This window comes from Natator depressus, chromosome 7 (genome assembly GCF_965152275.1).
Source record: "Natator depressus isolate rNatDep1 chromosome 7, rNatDep2.hap1, whole genome shotgun sequence".
NCBI lineage: Eukaryota > Metazoa > Chordata > Testudines > Cheloniidae > Natator > Natator depressus.
This window is the reverse complement of record NC_134240.1, coordinates 57,850,115-57,869,357: the sequence shown is the minus strand read 5'-3', so window position 1 is coordinate 57,869,357 and position 19,243 is coordinate 57,850,115. Positions and strand designations below refer to the sequence as shown.

Sequence of the window (19,243 nt, the reverse complement as noted above, 5' to 3'; positions counted from 1 at the left end):
TAAATCCAGTGTCTTTATATAGTGTCTGCTTTTCGATGTGTAGCAGAGTTATGAATTGAAGTTCCCAAGCTTGTCTTTTGAAGGGGTTGTGTCGGTTTCCTTTGAGGACTGAGAGATCAGATATGGACTGGTTGTTTTGTGAAAAGCATTCGCCTACAGGTGATGTGGGGTATCGTGGATCCTTGTTAAAAGAGGCGAGAAACCTCAGTTTTCACCCAGATTAAATGGTCCCATGTCTGCAGCACTAGTGACCGCTGGCCCTTTCCTCTTCCCACGTTCCAGTGGAATTGGGGTTACTATTATTATATATTTGTCCTGTGGCAGCGCTGAGGAGCCTCAGTTATGGCCCAGGACCCCACTGCGCTTAGTGCTGTACGAACAGATCCAGACAGCTCCCGCCCACGGAGTTTACAGTCTGAGATGAGAGACAACCGGTGACTACAGGAGCACAAGGAACTAGTGAGATGGAAGGTTTCATGTGCCATTTACTCCTCTCTCTCTCTCTTGCTGTGTTTTTTTTTTTTTCTGGGGGCTCCTGAAGATTCCTCGATGAAGTTCAGGCTCACTCCAGTGTGAACAAGATGAGCGTCCAGAACCTCGCTACGGTGTTCGGCCCAAATATACTGCGGCCCAAAATGGAAGATCCAGTCACCATCATGGAGGGTAGGTGCTCTCATTAAGGAGAGGGGGCCATGTTCTGGACCCGCAGGGAAGCCGCTTGTAAAGTGTTGCTGCCAGAAATAAGATGCCATTTGTCATATACACTACAGATAATGTCATGGGGGGAGCCATCACTGGCAGCAAGCTGGGCATCCTCTCAGTCAATGCCTGTGCATGGGGCACACCATTTCCCTTAGCACTTGGAACAGCCTCCCGTATCACCTCTGCAGTGAGGCAATATGGGAGTATGTACCTCAGGGTTGGACTCAGCCGGCCAGTGCCACTGCTATTTTTAGGTGCTAGCTTGAACAGAGATAGTACGCGTAGGTCTCTCTTAGCTGGAAATACGCCTCACAGCTGCAGTGTAGATGTACCCTTCCAAGCGTGGGCTTCCAAAATGCTTGCTGTGCTGAGAACATGTGGGACAAAGGCAAGACCCAGGGCATCAGTTTAAAATCACTGTTAGTTTTGGATCAACTTGCCTTTAAAAGTCTTTAATCTTAAACTTTACAAAATCCCTAGAAAAATTCTATTCCTGACATGTCCCAAACAAATCGGTTGCTTCAATTCAAAATGAGGAGGGCAGAAAACAGAGCTTAGAACGGAAGCCTGGACGCAGCCATAACTATGGAGTCGTTCCTGACGCTGGCTCATAAAGCCGGTCCCACTGAGAGGATGTCCCTTTCCTGTGTTTGTGGCTCAGCTAGAAAGAGAAAAGCGCCCACAAATATCTGGCTGCGCTGCAGCTGGCTCTTCACTGCATGCAGGGCGTCCTTCTTGCAATCTACTGCAGGGATTGCTGAGCTGGGGAGAATGGAACATGGCAGGATGGGGTGAAATAGGCTGTGAGAAAAGAGAGGGCGGGGGTGGGGGAGCCAAACTTCTCCTCTTCCACATGCTCTGGGCTTCCGAGGCATGGGCTCTTCCCAGTGGGGCAGTGTGGCTGGTATCATCTCAACACAGATGGGGCAATATTGAGTGTGTGAGAGCCACAGTAACTGCTGTCGGTCCAGCCAGCGCAAGGATGGCTTGCACAGACAGGTCTGTTTTGCATGTGTATGCTGCTGCCCTGCTAGTGGATGTATTTAGAACTACTTGACTGTGTAGCTCCAGTGGTAGAGGCCTGTGTTTTCAGAGCAGGAAGATCTGAGTTTTCTCCCTGTTTCCATGAAACTCTGAGAGCAGCACAGTGACTGCTATAAAGTGGTTGCTTGTTTGTTATGAGTTTTAGCCTAACTGTTCACACCACCCGAATCACACGCCTAATGCAGACCTTGCTGTACAAATGCATAATCTTTAGAATAACATTTTAATTGCCATTTGAGCTGAGTGCAGATTTGTCCATTCAAGACCATGTAAGTGCAGATCTCCTGGGGTGCAGAACACTTTCTCCTTCCCGTGACTGGGATCAGCACCAACGGGGACCTAGTCCTATTGGGGAGTTATAAATATCTGTTGTTTGATGAAGGCTGATCCAAGGATTTGTCTGAGAAACCCAGGCACAAAGTACCGGGCAATGATCAGCACCTAAAAAGCAATTCCCCACTTTAATTCTTTCTTGTTCTGTGATGATCTGCTCATTTTTCTTTTGAAGTTGAGCCCCTTCAGTTGGGGATGCTGGACATTGGTAGCCAAGAAATGGGGACTTGGGTCAAAGCATTTATTACCAAGCATCATTTCTGGAATATAGGGCAATCATAGTGTTCCAAACATATTCTGTGGGCCCTTCAGCCAAGTTCAGAAGCAATGTGATATGGTGGTAAATGGCAGTGTTTGTTACTCAGCAGTAAATCAACGTACGTCAGGCCATCTTGGCTGTACTGTGCACCTTCTTACACCTCCTGTTGGTTGTTTTTGCTACTTTTCCCTCCCCTTATGCCTTTCTCAGTGTGTAATTACACCCACCCTCTTACAGAAACCGTTATGTACATTGTCAGCCATATCATCTCCTCGCCCAGCCCTCTGCTTTTATTAGACCCACGAGAGAAATCAGAGAGGCTATTCAAAAAGGAAGGAGGCTGCATAAAACTAATCAGAAAACAAGGAGCTGTATGGCATCGGACACTCCCTGCTCTGTACAAGTCTCTGTCACAAACATACAAAATTCCCCATCTCTGAAGCATGTCCCAGCATCCGAAGCTTGAAATATCCACCTCCTCAAGGGCCAACAAAGGTCTTGGGCGCTCTCTCTGGCTGCGGTTCTGCTTCAGAGCCGAGGAACAGCCTACTGCTCCATGGAACTGCGGTCTACAATCACAGTGGGGCACATCTCAGCAAGGCATGTGCAACCAATGCAGGGGCTGAACAACAGGGGCAGTTCTGCTGGCGCCATCCAACGTCTGGCACCAAGATGCTAATTGCAAAGTGGCTGAAATCTGCCCCTTGCTCTGTTCTGAACTCCAAGGGTGTCAGGGGAAGCGTGCTATGTGTGATGGAATTACTTCAGATAAAACAGTCATTCTCATCCTCTGAAAAGGAGCTGCCTTTAGTCTAAGGTCCAAATGAGCTTCCTAAAGACACAGAGAGTGGGCACCCTGCTTAATTAGCAGGGGACAGTTCTCGAGCCTGTGTTACACAGGGGAGTAGACTAGATGACCACAATGGTTCCTTCAGGCCTCCCAATCTATGAATGGAGGCCTAGGAGGTTAAGGCTCAGCTTGCTATGGGCTCAACTTCACCCGGTGTGTCCGACAAATACCACTGCCCGCTAGTGGATGGAGGCCAAACAAGAGGATATAGGCCATGTTACCAGCAGTAACTTTGACACTTAACTTAAAGGGGAATGTCTCTGAGACCCTGTGCTTTGTGTTGAGCTGCACATGTTGGGATTATTCCCCAAGCTCACATGGGTGATTAGCTGTACCCACACCCACTCACTGGGGTACTCTGTCCCTCTCTAATGGTGGCTGGGCCACACACACAGGATGATGAGCCCTTGCTATAGCATCTCCTGCTATAGTGTCTCCTGCCTCAGCTGACAGACTAGGTCAGTGAGCTGAGTCCCATGCTTTTAGAGCCAGAGGGCCCAGGTGATGACGACCCAGGGCATGTTACGGAGTTCAGCTGCTGATCATAAGTTTATACTGTATGTACATTTCCACAGGTTCCTTACTTGGGTGCACTCTTCTCAAACTGTCAAATGAAGTAATTAGATATTGACTTGAACCAGAATCCTGGATTCAAATATCTCCAACCTGGAGAAAAGCTGGGATCCTGCTCTAAACTTTGCAGCCTGTGACCATCTTTGGAAAGAATACATGTCGAGTCCTAAGCAGACAACATGAGGGATGCTTTATGTTACTGTCCATTGAGGGCAAAAGATCAGTTAGATATAAATGGTGGAAGGGGGAAGGGATTCTGCCTAATATAGCTGCTCTTCAGCTCAAGGAGTAAAGTGGGATCTGGCTCTGGCTGCCATCAGACAGGATATTGGGCTAGATGGACCATTGCTCTGACCCAGTATAGCCATTCTTATATTCTGTCTGTGTAAAAAGATACAGAGAAATACTCTGAGCCATTAACAATATACCTTTAAAATGGGGCTTTTCTTAAACATAGAAACCAAAATGTTTAAAGTTGGGGCCCTGAATCCGTATTTAGGTACCAAATAAGCAGTCTAATTTTTATAAGTGTTTAGTTCTCCCATCTCCTGTGGACTTCAATAGAAGTTGTAGGATCTCAGCATCTCAAAATATCAGGCCTCTTATTGAGATCCTGTAACTATAGTTGTAAGTACATATTTTTAAGTGCCCATATTTGAAAAGTTTGGCCTTATTCTTCATTGATCTTCAACAAAAAAGATAAACGGTAATTAATGAAATTGCTGTTGATCATGATTTTCTCATTTATATGGTAGAAAATACTTTGATAAATGGCTTTTTCTACTAGTTTTTGTTTCACTGCTGAAAAAACAATTAGAGCTCACTTATGGATTGGCCATTTGTTAATTTTCTGACATTCTGCATAGAGTATTTTGCTCAACTTTGAGTTAAAGTAGGGTAGGGTAAGAAAGCTAAAGTAGGGTAACTCAACTGAAGTCAATGGAGTTACACCAAAAATGAATCTATCCCAGTAATTTAAAAATCTTATTTCTGTGGCACTTTCCAAACTGATATGTAAACGAGGGGTGACTTTGTCTATCTTGAAAAGCAGCCACTTTTGAGGTTGGGACATCACAGGTGTTTAACATCACAGGTGTTCAGGACAGGATTGAAGATCACAACAACTCCATTTGAAACAGAAGTATAGAAACAGGTATTTGGACTGAATGTTGCAGAAAACCATTTGTTCTGCTTACATATGGGAATCCACCCATCCACATAACCTATGTACAGGAAAATTACACTGGTGTCAAGCTTTCTCCAGGATTCTTTGCTTAACAGGGGGAGGAAGCATGGTGTAGTGGTTAGGGCAAGAGGGAGTGGGAGTTAATGATCTGTATTGTGGTAACTGGTCTGGATCAGGGTCTTCTGTGCCTCATTTCTCCCCTTTCTAATAATGGGAACAATGATACTCACTCCCCTTCTACAGTCCTTGAAGGAAAGGTGGCCAGAGTCCTTGCTATGTATTGCTTATACAGACCCATTGTGCTTGGTGCTCAAGGACATGTCCCTGAAGAGCCCGGGGGTTTCTTTCAGACAGGAAACGAATATCCAAGGCCTTCTTGTTTCTCGCATTAAGTTCTTGCCTCTATTCTCTCCCCGCAGGCACCTCGCTGGTCCAGCACTTGATGACGGTGTTGATAAGTGAACACGGACAAATCTTTGCCATTTCGCAGGCCGATGTGGCCGGGGCTCAGCCCGAAGCCCGCTCTGTGCTGCAGCGCAGCATGGTGGAATGGATCTCCGAGGAAGATGGGGAGGAGAGCAGGTCGGAGAAGAGCGCCTCCAGCCCTGCCGACTTGCCTTCTAGCAGTGCCATGGCGCCGGACGCCACGCCCAGCTTGCTGGCGAAAAACGCCCCTCAGGAGCACAGCAGCAAAGCCACCCAGCCTGCCACCAGCCCCAGCAAGAGGGTGCAGACATTACCCACCTGGAAGTACTCCTTCCGGCAACAGGGGGCAAGGTCTGTCAGCCCCAAGCTGGGTAGCTCGTCCTTAGACATTCCTAATCTCTCCTCCAGCGGGAACTGGCTGATGAATGGACTGTACTCTCTCCGAGGCCACCGCCGGACGTCCTCTGGGGAGCGGGTGAAAGACTCAGGTTCATCCCAAAGACTCTCCACCTACGACAACGTCCCCTCCTCCAGCCTCTCCCTGAGCGCACACAGCATCTCCAGCACTGCTTGGTCCACCTCGTCCTGTGAGATCTCTGTCGTTGATTCTGTCAGCAGCTGCCCGGCCTGCCGGGCCAGTGACTCCTCTGCTTTAAGCTCCCTCAAAACGGAATGGGCCACTCAGGGCTCACTGTCGCAGAGCGAGGTCAAGACTGTGGACCTGGAGAATAGCATGGAAAGGTTCGAAATGTGCATCAGCAGCTGCAGCGAGCAGAGTGACCTGGCGGCTGCTTCCAAAGACTCAGCCAAATGCTCCAGGGCTCTGCAGAGCCTGGTTTCAGAGCTAAAGACAGGACTGAGCAAACAGAGGACTGAGTATGAGTCTAGTATCAAAAGGTAACACGACTGTCAGCTGTGAGCGGGATCTCTCACTGCAGCATTGTCCTTGTCTGAGCAATACATTCCTGCTCCAAACAGGGAATAGACCCAGTTCTGCCGCAATGAGCCTGAGCTGCAACGTGGGGATTGAGGTTGGCTTAGGAGAAGGGGCTGTGAAGTTTAGATACAGATCTGGATCTGATCTCCCCCAAAGCTCAGTGGTGACTGGTTCCAGCTTCGCTCCCATCTCTAATATCTTCCAGTTAGCCACGGCTGAAAAATGAGATTTCCGTTCTGTGGGAAATTCCAGTATTTTGTCATTTTCAGTGGACATTGGAGGGGTTTTAGTTCAGTCTGTTGACCTCATGGGAGATGTAGTCCAGCTGGAGAGCCCAACGCACAGGGGGGGAAGAGGGCATGGAGCATCTGAACTACTACTCCCATGAGGCACTGTGGCAGCTCAGCCTGACGCAAAGACTGTCAGCCCAGCCTGAAACAAAAGCTTTGGTTTAAGATTTTTACCTGTGGAAAATTCCACCAAAATCCATCTTTTCTTGGGGTGCGGGGCGGAAATGTGATTTTTGACAGAGCCCCATTTTCTAGCAGGAATGTATTTCAGTTGCAGTTTTTAGACCAGCCCTACTTACAACTTAGTTCTTGTACTTTCAAAGCTTAGACATTCTGGGCTGGGACTCCTCTTTGAGTATACACACACACACACGTATTTGCTCAGACGTTTCCTTCTCTAGAAATCTGGCTTTGCTCCTTTCTTTTATGCATTGTGACTTAGCCCTTCAGAGATGCACAGAGAAATGGTCATTTCTTCTTTAGTGCAGCCTGCTTTCCTCAGCCATCAGGTCCCTTACAGATTGGGACGTGGTTGCTGGGCAGGACGTGGTTGCTGGGCCTCTGCCCACGCTGGTTTCCAAGCTGGAGTTGTTTATAATCATCCCATCTTTGACGAGAGTTTTCCTTTCAAAACCAAGCAGCTTGCACACAGCTCCCATCCCAATCCAAGGGACTCGTGCACATGTGACTGAGAGCTGAAGTTGGCCCCAGGCATGTGGGAGGAACAAAATCTTAACTCTTTCATGTGTCCCCCCTGCAAAACATCTGGGTGGATAACAGGTGAGGTGGGAAAAATGGGGGTTGCCTGGGAATGGGGGAAGACAGCCGCCCAGAGCAGCACATTTCCCCCACTGCAGAGACTAAAGTCCAGGTAAAGGTAGAGGAAGGAATGCTGCCTCGGAAAGTGCTAACCCACCTTGCATAACTCTCTTGAGAAAGGGCTGAGCTGACTTCACTCTTGCATGCTGCGTGTGGAGTCCAAGCACTGGCTGCCAGTCTACACTGAGTTCTGGCCTGGCTGCTTGGACTGGGGGGGTGACTGAGTGCCCCCCCCCTTCTGAGTGCATCTGCAACCGTTTGCATAGCTGGGTGCCCACTTCTGCAGGAGCAGTGGCTCAGGCTTGCAGAAATGGGCATTCAGCCTGGCGGAATTAGATGAATTTTGGCTATGCCTCCTTGCTTTATTTATTTAGGAAAAAGCGATGGATTAAATCCATTTGTCTAAAAACCTCTTTCCTGGCTGGTTGTTTTGGATCTGTGGCTGTGCTTGTGTGGTTTTCAGAGCTCCATCTCAGTAGCAAGGTATGGTTTAATGAGGGACTCTGCGCTTTTATTTTGTGGCGCAAAGAGAAGCTGAGAGTGTGTGAACTCACTGCCAGGGGCAGGAGTCCCTGTTGATGTAAGGGCTGCTGTTTGCCTGTTTTCTCTCACTCACTCACTCTTAGTCAGAAAGAGGCAGGTTTTATAGCTGCCCTGTGCGCAAACTGTGCCAGAGCAATTTGCGGGTGTTATAATGATCAGGCTCCCTCTATTAGAATGCCAGGTGGTGAAAGGACAGCTGCAGCCAGGACTGCATAGCAGCAGCTCCAGGAAAGATTCTTTCCTCATGGAAAAGTCCTGTAGAATGTAATAGGGATGAAAGCTGTAGGGCTGCACAGAAAGGTACTCAAGTAATTTCTGTAAACCCCTCAGAACCTATAGTATTTTAGCCGAGAATGAGACTCGTAGTGCAGGCTTTTCAGCTGTTTTATAGAATCGCACGAGGGTGTGGCGGGCGGGCGGAGGATTTAATTGGCATGTCAGTTCTATAGGATGGTTAAAAATTCTGCAGTAAGGTTTGAGTTTTCTTCTAAATTCTCCAGGGCTTTTCCAAAGCAGCAGCTGGATTTTCTTCCCTAGCTAATCTGCTGGGTGCTAGGAAAACTGCCTTGGACCGTTATTTGTTTCAGGACATACGTGAATATTCCCAGTTATAACTGTAGGACCCTCCAGCAGGCCAGCACTCAGTCTGTTCAGCAAGCGAGGCAGTGGTCTGCAAGATTTCCTTGGCATTGGGTCCATCTGGGTAGGGAACAGAAAGGGTGCCAGTGGTTGGCCATCACCTGGCTGTGGAGGAGGACTAGTGTCCTGGCCAGCTCTTAAGTCTGTCAGTTATTTTTGATGGGAGGTGCTGTTGATAAGGCTGTGATCCTTAACTGGAGGTGATGGAACTGCTTTGAAATAGCTTTGTTTCCTTGCATAGAAGAGCATTCAAAAGATACTTGTGAGCAACTGTTCATCCAACCCAAGGAGACTTGGCTGGAGTTTAACTCACACATGAAGCTACAAAGAAGGCCCATAAGGAGACCTGGGTTGCAGACTACTAGGTAGATGACTGGTAGGCCACTGTGTTCCCAGACACAAACGTGGTGGAGATGGAGCTAAGGCTCAGAGAATGTGTTGATAACTTAAGGGTCAAAAACATCATAGCGCTGTTATTGTGCCAGACTGACAGTATCCTGTATGTCCTGGACAAACAATATGGAGTTTAGATAAGCTTTATTGAATTGGATTGTGTGCCTTGAAGTTGAAAATGCCCTTGTTCGTGATGGTGGTGGATTGTATGTAATTTTTCTAGGGACTCAACTAATGTATATGTTAGGACCATTAAAGGACTTTCTGAGACAATGTATGTAAAGTGGGTTTCTTAGGAAATAGCTGGGGGGTGAGGGCCATGCAAATGACCCGCTTGGACTCCACCCTTTTGAAGCTGGGCCCTAGGGAGGAAAGGAAAACCCATTTGCTACTAATCACCTGCTCCTGGAAACTCCATGTCAGAATCCCTGAACTGTGTAAAGGGTGGACTAAACTTGTTCTGAGCAGAAGCTGTGATGAACTTGTGACCACAGAGGAAACCCCATGCATGAAAGTTGAGACTGCTCCTGCCAGAGCCCCCAGTAGGGTGGTGGTGGGGAGTTCTCTGGTAACCTTATTAGCACGTGTGTAGGTTCTTCTATTGCTTTTAATCTGCTTTCTCTGTAGTGCTTTCATCTTAAGAATAAAATAGGCTTGCACAGGAAGAACTGTGTGGTACCCTAGAAGTATTAACAATCCCCGTTATCAGTCTCTGAAGAGAAAACAAACAGATGTGCTTGGGCAGCCTGTCTCTGCAGCCTGGAAGTACCTCAGTCAGCAGGGAGCGAGATGCAGGTCTCCCCTCACAGAGGTGACCGCTGGGGAGCCGGAAGCATGAGACGGGCTGCCTGTGTTGCAGCAGTGAGGGGAAATACAGGCGCAGGTACCCTGAATGGTGACAGTTATAATGATCCCAAAACCAAGCATTGTGCATGCCTGACTCTAATGAGGCATAGGGTTTAGATTCACAAGGTTCTGAGTTCCAGTCCTGCCTGGGCAGTTGGTTCATAGTGTAGCCTTAGATAAGTCCCTGGGGTTTTGTCTCCGTTTTCCCTTCTGTAACAGAAGAGTTCTAGTTCCCACCTGAGCCACAGGTGCTGTGAAGAGAAGTTCATTGAGGTTGGTGAAGCACCCCTCTATTCTAGTGACAGATGCCCTAGAAACACCACTGAGGAAATTATTTAGTTTGCGTTCTGAGCAAGATGTGGATGGTGTCGTGTGATTGACAGATGGGGCCATGTTTAATATGTTGTTTTTATCCTCATTATTTAACAGCTGCTTCATTTGCCGAGCCAGGTCCAGCCTGTGCACTGAATGAGGCAGGTGTGCTGTAGGGAAAAAGTCAGTGATCATGTAATTAAAAATTGGATCATTCTGCATAAGCCCAAGAGGGCTGAATTAAAGCGTCTGTCTAGCCTTTTTGAGTGCTTGACTTTGCGACCTTAATGTTCTTCTGATGTAGGTTTTTTTTTTTAATGTAAATTCCTAGAGTTATTTTTGCCATTAAAAAATTAAATGTTTATTATGCACAACTGCAACTCCTCTCCCCAGCAATAAGATTTAAAACTCCAGCATTAAAGGATATGTTTCACCCCTGTAGCTACACTCAGACCTATTTTAGTCAGAAGCACCAGGATTCGATCTCATATGAACCTGTCACCATAGGGAGATGCATAACGCACTATACTATGCACAAGTCACCAGTGGGTGACCAGTACATGAGCTGGCCCATGTTAGAGACAGTCATGCTGCCTCTCATGCAAAAGCATGCTCTAATTGAACGGGATTTGGGCTCCATTCCCATGAGTGAGTAGAGAGCTATGATTCTTTGCTTAATAAGGGTTCTGAAGGGCATAGACTTAATAATGCCAGTTAGTAGAAATGAGTCTAGAACTCCTGGTTTCCAATGCAGGTTACCTACAGGAATGTATCTCAACAAGGAAAAGCAATGGCATGAAGAAAGAGGAGAGTTGCTTAAATTAATTTTTACTCTAACCAGTGAATGGATTGATTTGTAAATTCTGAGAAGGTTGGTTGATTGTCTGCCCACAAAGCCCGTGCTGTAAGTTTGGGGAGGACACGCTGTCTTCTTTATACCCAGAAGAGAGGTTGAACCATTGATCAACATACAAAACTTAACTCAACGTTACCTCCTGAGTTATAGTTGGTACCTCCATAACAAACCCCACTGTTGGTGGCATCACGTTAAGATGTTTGTTCTAGCTGTCATATGGCAAACGTGTATGTTTCATGGCAGTCACCATAGCAGTTGTCGAGACTAAAATGCTCTTTGTTTTCTCTTGGCTTTAAGAATTGAAGAAACAAGCGCTGACCTGAGAAAACGAGTGACAAGGTTGGAAGAGGAGTTGGACCAGGAGCGAAAGAAATACACAATGCTGGAGATCAAACTGAGGAATTCGGAGCGTGCGCGTGAAGATGCTGAAAAGAGAAACCAGCTCCTGCAGACAGAAATGGAAGAGTTTTTTTCGACATTAGGAAATTTGACTGTTGCAAGCCGGGGAGCTAAAGTGGCGAAGTAAAGGCAGCAGAAGTACACTAGCGACCGTGTTTTTTAATTCCAGCACAAGTCATTTTGTTCTGGGTTACTCATGCATCATGAGTATTTTTGCAGTGAGTCCCTGCTCTTAAGGATTTTTGCTATGTTGTTTTGTTTACATATGCTATAGTATTTGGGCTGTCAGGGAAACTGACTGTTAAAGGCAGTGCTTGAAACTGTAGACACCAAATTGCAGATGGCTGGGCCTCTCTTTCCTAATGTCAAAGGGACAACTCTGTCACTGCAGTCATGGCACTGTCTTTGGCTTTACTGGGCCACCCTTTGCTGGTCCAGAGACAACAGTAATGCTCCCAACACTGCTGCCATGGCCTAAGAGAGCAGCAGGCAGGCTGGCTGGAGCTGAAGGAGCATGCACAGTTCCTGTGGAGGAGACGACGACACCGCTGGCCTGGCAGCGGATTTAGCTCGTGATGAATCAAGTTGAACTTGGCAGGTTTTCCAATCTTCATGAAATTTGTTTAAAAATCTGCTTGGTGAAAGTTCTTATTCCTGTACTTGGTATTATTTTATGAAGGGGTTTTGCAAAATTAGCCGACAAGCATTCGAAGTGTCAGACTTTCACATGCCTTCAATTAGTCACCCAATTTCTAACCCCCAACCCAGCCATGCCCAAACTATGACTCTAAATATTATTATTTGCACCAAATGTGACTTAATAAAATATGTGATTAATAAATACCTTGGAGGGGCAACCTCCCTGGAGCTTGAACTAAACACATCTGGCCACAAGGGTCCTCCGCAGCCAGGCTCTTCTCTCTTCTTCATTCTGAAATGACGACTTTACCAATAATTGTAGTAATGGAGCTCAACATGGGGAGATGAGAGAGAGAGAGAGAGAGAGATTTCTAACCTCCTTCTTGCTTTTGTTTTAAATGAATAAGCCCTTGTTAGTTAAAAGGCCACAGCATTGAAATTACCAGAGCGGTTACGGCAGTAGAAGAATAGTTTTGAATGTAGGCCTAAAGGGACCTGACTGACCCACTGGTACTTGAAGGCTGCTATTCTCTCAACAGCTCTAATGGAAGAGAGAGAGAGAGTCTGTTCCTTGCCAGTTTACCCCAATTCTCCTCTGGGGAATGCCACTCTCTGAGCTAGAGGTGACAAATCTGTTTAGTCCTGGGTGTGGCTGTGGCTCTCAACAAGGAGGTTTGTATCAGCTGTCCCCCCTGCCCCACTGCTAAGACATGGAGAGAGGGCACCAGCTTCCAACCAATACCGAGGGGGGGCCCAACTACCCACCGCAGTGCAATGCTGGGGCCTGACCCCAGCACCATGTGCACCCTGCACATTGTCACTGACGTCACCTGAGCGTCATGAGCTCTCCTTGGCTGGGTGCAACCTGCACCGTTCTTCACTCTGTTCTGCCCCCACAGTTTCAGTAGCCCGCATAGGAGAAATTGGCAGCAGAGGAGGCTAAAAAAAGAGGGGGTTGGCCCTGCTAGCCCCAACGAGGGCTGGGTGAGCTGGCCCAAGGGATGCTTTGGGTAGGGTTACAGTGCTGGGGCTGCTGTAGGATTTTCAGAGCTGCCCAGGGTCTATCACGCTTTTGAGTTTCCTCTCCCTAACAGGCTTTTCAAAGACTTGATGGATTACATTTAGCTTCCCCTGTGCCAACCCAGCCTTCCCCACTGTAACCAGCAGGAGCGGCATGCTTTTCTCCTTTAGCTAGTCCATGCCGCTTTGTTTCCTTTTGGCTCATGTGCACACCCATCCCACCATTCCCCTTTCTTCCCACAGTGATGAACATGTGGCAAATGAGTTAAGCAAAGTGAAACCCCTTCCTCTGCCAAACACTCAAACCTTGCTAGGCTCTGGCAGGAGGGCAGCTTCTGTTACCATGCTGGATACTTTAAAACAGTGACTCTCAACCTTCCCAGACTACTGTACCCCTGTCAGGAGTCTGATTTGGCTTGTGTGCCACCAAGTTTCACCTCACTTCAGAACTACTTGCTTACAAAATCAGACATAAAAATACATAAGTGTCACAGCACACTATTGCTGACAACACGCTGACTTTCTCATTGAATTATAAAATAAATCAATTGGAATATACATACCGTACTTACATTTCAAGGTGTAGTATATAAAGTCATTGCCTGTATGAAATTTTAGTTTCTACTGACTTTGCTAGTGCTTTTTATGTATAGAGCCCTGCAAATCTGCAGCTATCCACTTTATATCTGCAGACCAGATGCAGATACAATTTTATGTAGCCTGTTGTAAAACTAGGCACATATCTAGATGAGTTTATCTACCCCTGGAAGACCTCTGCGTACCCTGGTTGAGAACCACTGCTTTAAAACATGGCTCAGTGTGAAATGGCTGAAGTAACAGCCACACACCCCCTCCCCTGCCAGCAACAGCCTTTCCACACCCAGCCTCTGCCCCAGCGCAGTGCTATGAAGAGCTGTCGACCAGCTGCTCGTTCCTGGGAGTCGCCTGCCATCTGCAGGGCTTGAAAAGGAGCCGTACTTGTCAGCATTTTGCCTTGGCAATTGTTTCATCTGACTCCATTCCAGCCAACTGACACACACCCAGGGGAATTAGGATCCAGTTTTTTTAAATTCAATGTATAAGTAACATTTGAAGTGGCTCCTTGGTCATTTCAGGCCACTTTTCCTACAACATTATCATAAAACAAATCCCTCCTGTGACTAGACAGCAAGGGCAGGAGGGATACATATTGTACTGGCATCTCCAGTGACAATCAAGGAGACCTCTCCATAATGTGAGCAGGAGATTTTCCTCTCTGTGGCACTTGATCCACAGACATAGCAACCAAATTGTGTGTTTTATGTCTATGGCCCCCATCACGACAGTAACTTGGCACCGCCCCGTCCTTCATGTATTTATCCTCACACTGCCCTGTGAGGCAGGGAAGTACTACCAACCCCACTGCACTGATGCACAGAGCGGCTAAGTGACTTGTCCAGGGTCACACAGGAAGGCGATGGCAGGAGCAGGGAACTGAAGCTCTCTCCCAAATCCCACATGAACCATCCAGTCTTCCTCCATTACTCTCTGGCACCTGCATAGCAGCCTCTGTTACATGAAGTGGTGGTTTCACTTACGCGTGTCAGACTGGGCTGACAAAGCAATTCAGGGAGCCAATACAGTCCCCCGCTGGCTACCATGTGCATAAACTTCTGTTTAATACATACTATCCAGTTCCTATACAGCGCTTTAGATTGGTAAAGATGCCGCTAACCCTTATGGTTGCGCAGGACACGTTCAGTTCAGTCTGTCCGTTAACCACTGCAGTGGTGTCTGTCAGAGGCTGCAGGCCATTTGAAACCCTAGCTGGAGGAGCTGCTCAGTGGGTGTTAACACTGAAGCCTAACAATGACAATTTCAATGTTAGCCATTTACAGCTGATCAAAGCATGCAAGAAAGAGGAGGGGCATTTTTTTGCGCATTTCTACGCCATCTAACAGCTGTGGTGTTGGGAGGTACTACCACTTTCTTCCTCCCCCCCCCCACACACACACACACCTCTGCTCCTACTGGAGCCAAGACACTACCACAAAAAGAAACAGCTACAGTCTGGGGGGGATTCGCTCCTACTGAGGTTTGCACGAGGCTGCTGTTCTAGGCTTTCATGCTCCAGGGACATAAAGGAGGGAGCCTGGTTTACTCAATTTTTTGGGGTACCCATACGTGCTGGAAGAGCCAACAGCTCTGTTTGTTTCACCTTGACAGCTGAAGCAGCTTCGTGAAGATTTTTGGCCCCTGCCCCCTCGTCATCAAGACTCTTTCATACAGGTGATGATCCTGTGTTATGACAACCCCCAAAGAATGATTTGGCTTTGACCCAGCAGTGAGTGGAGCCTATTCCACAAGGGACAGACTCATTCTTACACTCTTCCAAAAGATGCAGGCCTGCCCTTGCAATGGAGTGCGTCCTTGACCACCATCCCACGCGGAGAAACTCCCTTCCACCCCCCTCTAAAACAGGTGGCACGTGCACAAGGCCAACAACGGGGGAGGGGAGAAGGAGAGAGCCAGGAAATGAAATTAACAATGAAGCAAATACAAGACTCTGCATGAGGCAACAAAGCCAAGCGGCTGCAACTCAGGAAGGAGGAATGTTCCTTGGGTCCCAGGGCTGAATGGAGAGACAGCCAGCGGCCGAACGGCTTTATTCGGTTCTTTGCTTGCGACGCTTCTAGTGTGTGAAGCAGGGTCCTTAGAACACAGATAGCCACTCCTAGAATTAATGACATTTTAAACGAGTTTAATACTTTGAAGAATTAGGACCCCTCCCCAAAAAAGCAAGGCACACTGTTCATGCAAGAATCTAGCCACTATCTTTATATCAGAACTTGTTATATTCAAGGGGAAAAAAAAAATCTGTAAACCAAAGAACCCCCCCCCCCCCAGGGTCAAGATAAACACACTCTTCTTGTTGAAGATTTCTTTTAATTTATTGAGAATCCCAGTCTGTTAATGAGCTGAGATCGCAGCAGAAATTTACAAGGGATCGCTATGGGATGCCAGTCGGCCCCCTTCACTCTCCCCATCCCGAGCTGCATTTTAGCCAGAACTGAAGAGAGAGCATAATGATAAAATACAACCACCAAGGGTTCAAAGCACTGCTGGGTTGCAAAACCAAAACCGAGGTTTCAGCTAGACCACAGCCACATACATTCCCTGATCTGGAAATATTTGACTAGACGTCACCAAAACCAAAGCCACCTAAACCCAAAGCTTCAGGCTGAGCTTAGACTGTCACTCCTGCTAGCAACATTAGTCAACTACGTGGCACCTGCTAAAAATTTATTTGAATGCTTTTGCAGTTAAACAGCAATCATCATTAAGTTACCAGTGTTTCCTCAGGGGACATGCCGCTAATACAGCTGTCCCCATACACTTTACTCAAGTGGCACAGACTAGATTAATGGTAACTTTCATTTACAAGGCACCTTTCCCTCTGAAAATACTCTACCCATCAGAGACACACAGCAGTGGCTGTAAGAAATCTCTCACAGTTTAAATAACTCTCCCGGGTGTGCTGGAGGAGAAAGCAGAGAGCTGCATTAAGATAGGGGATTGATTCATATGCCAACTTTCCCATGGCACCGTCACAGGGATCTCTCACAGCAGTGCAGTGAGCGCCAGTCACCCAGAATATCTGAGAGGCTCTCAAAAGAGGCAAGTCTTTCTGTCCCGCCTCCTGTCTGGGCTTCTTAGAGCAGGCTGGAGTGTGAGAATGGGCCTATGCACAAACCTGAAGCCCCGGGCCCACCTTGCCTAGGATGGGAGCCTGAATCCCTGGAGCCACTGCCTGGGAGAGCAGTAGGGAAGCTTCAGGAGGCCTGTTAGAGGTGGTGGCAGGTGGAGGGATCAGGGACCCAAAGACCCTTATTGCACTCTCCGGCATCAGGGTCAGTGTTGTGTCCAGTGTCTACACCCTTTCAGATCCATCCCAGCCCTGATCAGGACACACGACCTTCTCCTCACTCAACAGGAGACGCTGTTCCCATACAAGACACTTGACAGAGGAGGGTGGAGGAGGAGCCACAGAAATGCCCTTGGTTCTCTCCCCAGCCAAATGCAGGGACAGTGCGGCTGAGGGGTAGATGCACAGTCTGAGGCCACAGCTGAGCTGCAGAGCCTGAATCACCCCAGCGGGCAGAGCTCAGACCTCCAACGCTGGAATTCTCCTCGGGAGAGCAAGGAGTGCTGGGAAAGCCAAAACGGGTGGGAGAGGGAGGGGGTGGTGCATTCCCCTGTTGCCAGTGTCTGACAGGTCTGGCTGTGCCCTCAAGCAGGCTGACATACCCACCGTAACAGACCTGGGCATCATGAAGAACAGAGTCTTCCCCCAAACGACTGAGGCAAATACACGGTGCTTTAGAGCCCCAGAGCTGCAATGAAGAAACACTAACTACAGAGTGGTCATCAAACAACTTTTTATCCTTTTTTATTTAAAATATCATTATAACCAATTGACATACTAGATAACAATGTATACATTCCAGTGGTGCACGTGTCATGACCGATGGCATAGATGATAAAAACCACAATGATCTCAGTATTTCCCCACCAGTGGCTTATTGGGAAGGGGTAGAAAAGAATGGGGGAGGGGAGGGTGGCACATGGGAAAGAAAACGAACTGTCATTTTTCCATATTTAAAAGGTGTGTCCTTCCCCTCCACACTTCCCAGGACAGAATACATTTCCATATCCACATTGAAAGGGGCAGGAGGAGTGATCACGAGAATTCAGCCAGTTTTGCTCAACTTTAGTAACAAGTTAAAAGTTTAAGAACTCTCAAAAATAGACTAGATATTGGGCCTACAAAAGTAATTCATCTGTATGCAAAGCTTACCAAGAATTATTCCTTTTGTAAAATGTAAAGGATGGACTGATATTACTAGTTCAGTTATTTTTACCTACAAAAAACAGACTACAATAATAAAGTCACCAATTTACATCTAACACAATTTTCTGGATGTACATTATTGTATGTGAGCTATATGTTACACATGAACATCGTACGGGAAGTATACATGATACATACTTACGGATATTGTCTCAACATTGGCCAATAGGCTGGGCTTTTTAAAAAGGGAAATGTACTTTGTGTTTCACATTCAGGGTAGATCCAACAGTGAAGGTTAGCTCTGTTTACTCAAGAAAGCACAGAAAGTTTGTGTGAGGTAGTTCCATAATAAACTAGTTTCACTTTTAGCAGTGGAAGTGGAAATGTGTGAAGTTAACTTTATTCAAAGAAAATTTCTGTAATGCAGAGAAATGTAAGATGGGGAGAAGCCAATCGAATGTTTTACTGAAACTCATTTAAGAGCACTTAAGAGCAACTAAGTGAGCTGGAAAGTTTGAAAAGAGTTACACATACAACATATTCCTCCATTAGGAACCTCTAGCCTTATTGAAAAAAATGCAGATGACTTCTAATTCATCTCCATTCTCTAGTCTTCCAACTTACTCATAACTATGTAGGGAAAAGAAGGTCAACTGAAACATTAATGGGAATATACAAAGAGCTAACACAACAACAGAAACCGCTCTAAAGCGGGTTAGACAAATATTCAGCTATTGGCAGTCCACCCTGGACTACTTCAGCGACTCAAGTCATGAAAACCAGACACAAACTGGAATGTTCTCTTCCTCCCAAATGTTCTGAATTGACAGTGCGTACGACACGGTTTATGCGTACCACCAGTATTTTTGATGGTTTATAGGCGTGTATCTAAGTTTGAGATGGGTGCGTTGTATGTTTCATGTGGGACCAGCATAGTCATGTGTAGACTAGAGACTGGCCTGTCAGGTGCTTAGATCTTGCATTCGAACTTGGAATGTGTTAGTCTGGGGGCCAACGCTGCTATCACAAATCTACACATCTAACTTCATTGTTCTACTTACTTGTGCAGTATACCAGTAGAGGGCACTGTCACCCATAACCTGTAAAATCAAGGCTTGCTCTATCCTAAACAAATTCCTTGGCATTTTATAGATAATTTGTACAGCTATTCTTTTGCTTTGTGGGGATTTATACCATGAAAGCTGCTATCCCATATATAGCAAAATCTCTTCTAATTTAGATCCCCAAGCTGGAAAAGTTACCCTGGATCAGAGATTGGGCCATTTACCTGAATGAGCTAATTGGTGGAGACTGGGCCTAACCATGTTAGCATACAGGGTTATTAA

At 46.8% G+C, this 19,243-nt stretch overlaps 1 protein-coding gene across 7 annotated transcripts in view; it reads left to right on the top strand.

The window, feature by feature from the left end:
- Window positions 1–12,390, top strand: part of ARHGAP22 (Rho GTPase activating protein 22) — a 234,616-nt gene extending 222,226 nt beyond the window's left edge. For 3 of the 7 annotated variants that reach the window (XM_074958577.1, XM_074958578.1, XM_074958576.1), the window contains exons 6-8: window positions 542–663; window positions 5,367–6,270; window positions 11,306–12,387. In XM_074958577.1, coding sequence (XP_074814678.1) covers window positions 542–663; window positions 5,367–6,270; window positions 11,306–11,534 — 1,255 coding nt within the window. In that variant the 3' untranslated portion in view covers window positions 11,535–12,387. Of the gene's footprint in view, window positions 1–541; window positions 664–5,366; window positions 6,271–11,305 lie in introns of all 7 variants that reach the window. The other 4 variants (XM_074958579.1, XM_074958580.1, XM_074958574.1 and 1 more) reach the window with 3 other exon arrangements.
- Window positions 12,391–19,243: the final 6,853 nt, after the last annotated feature.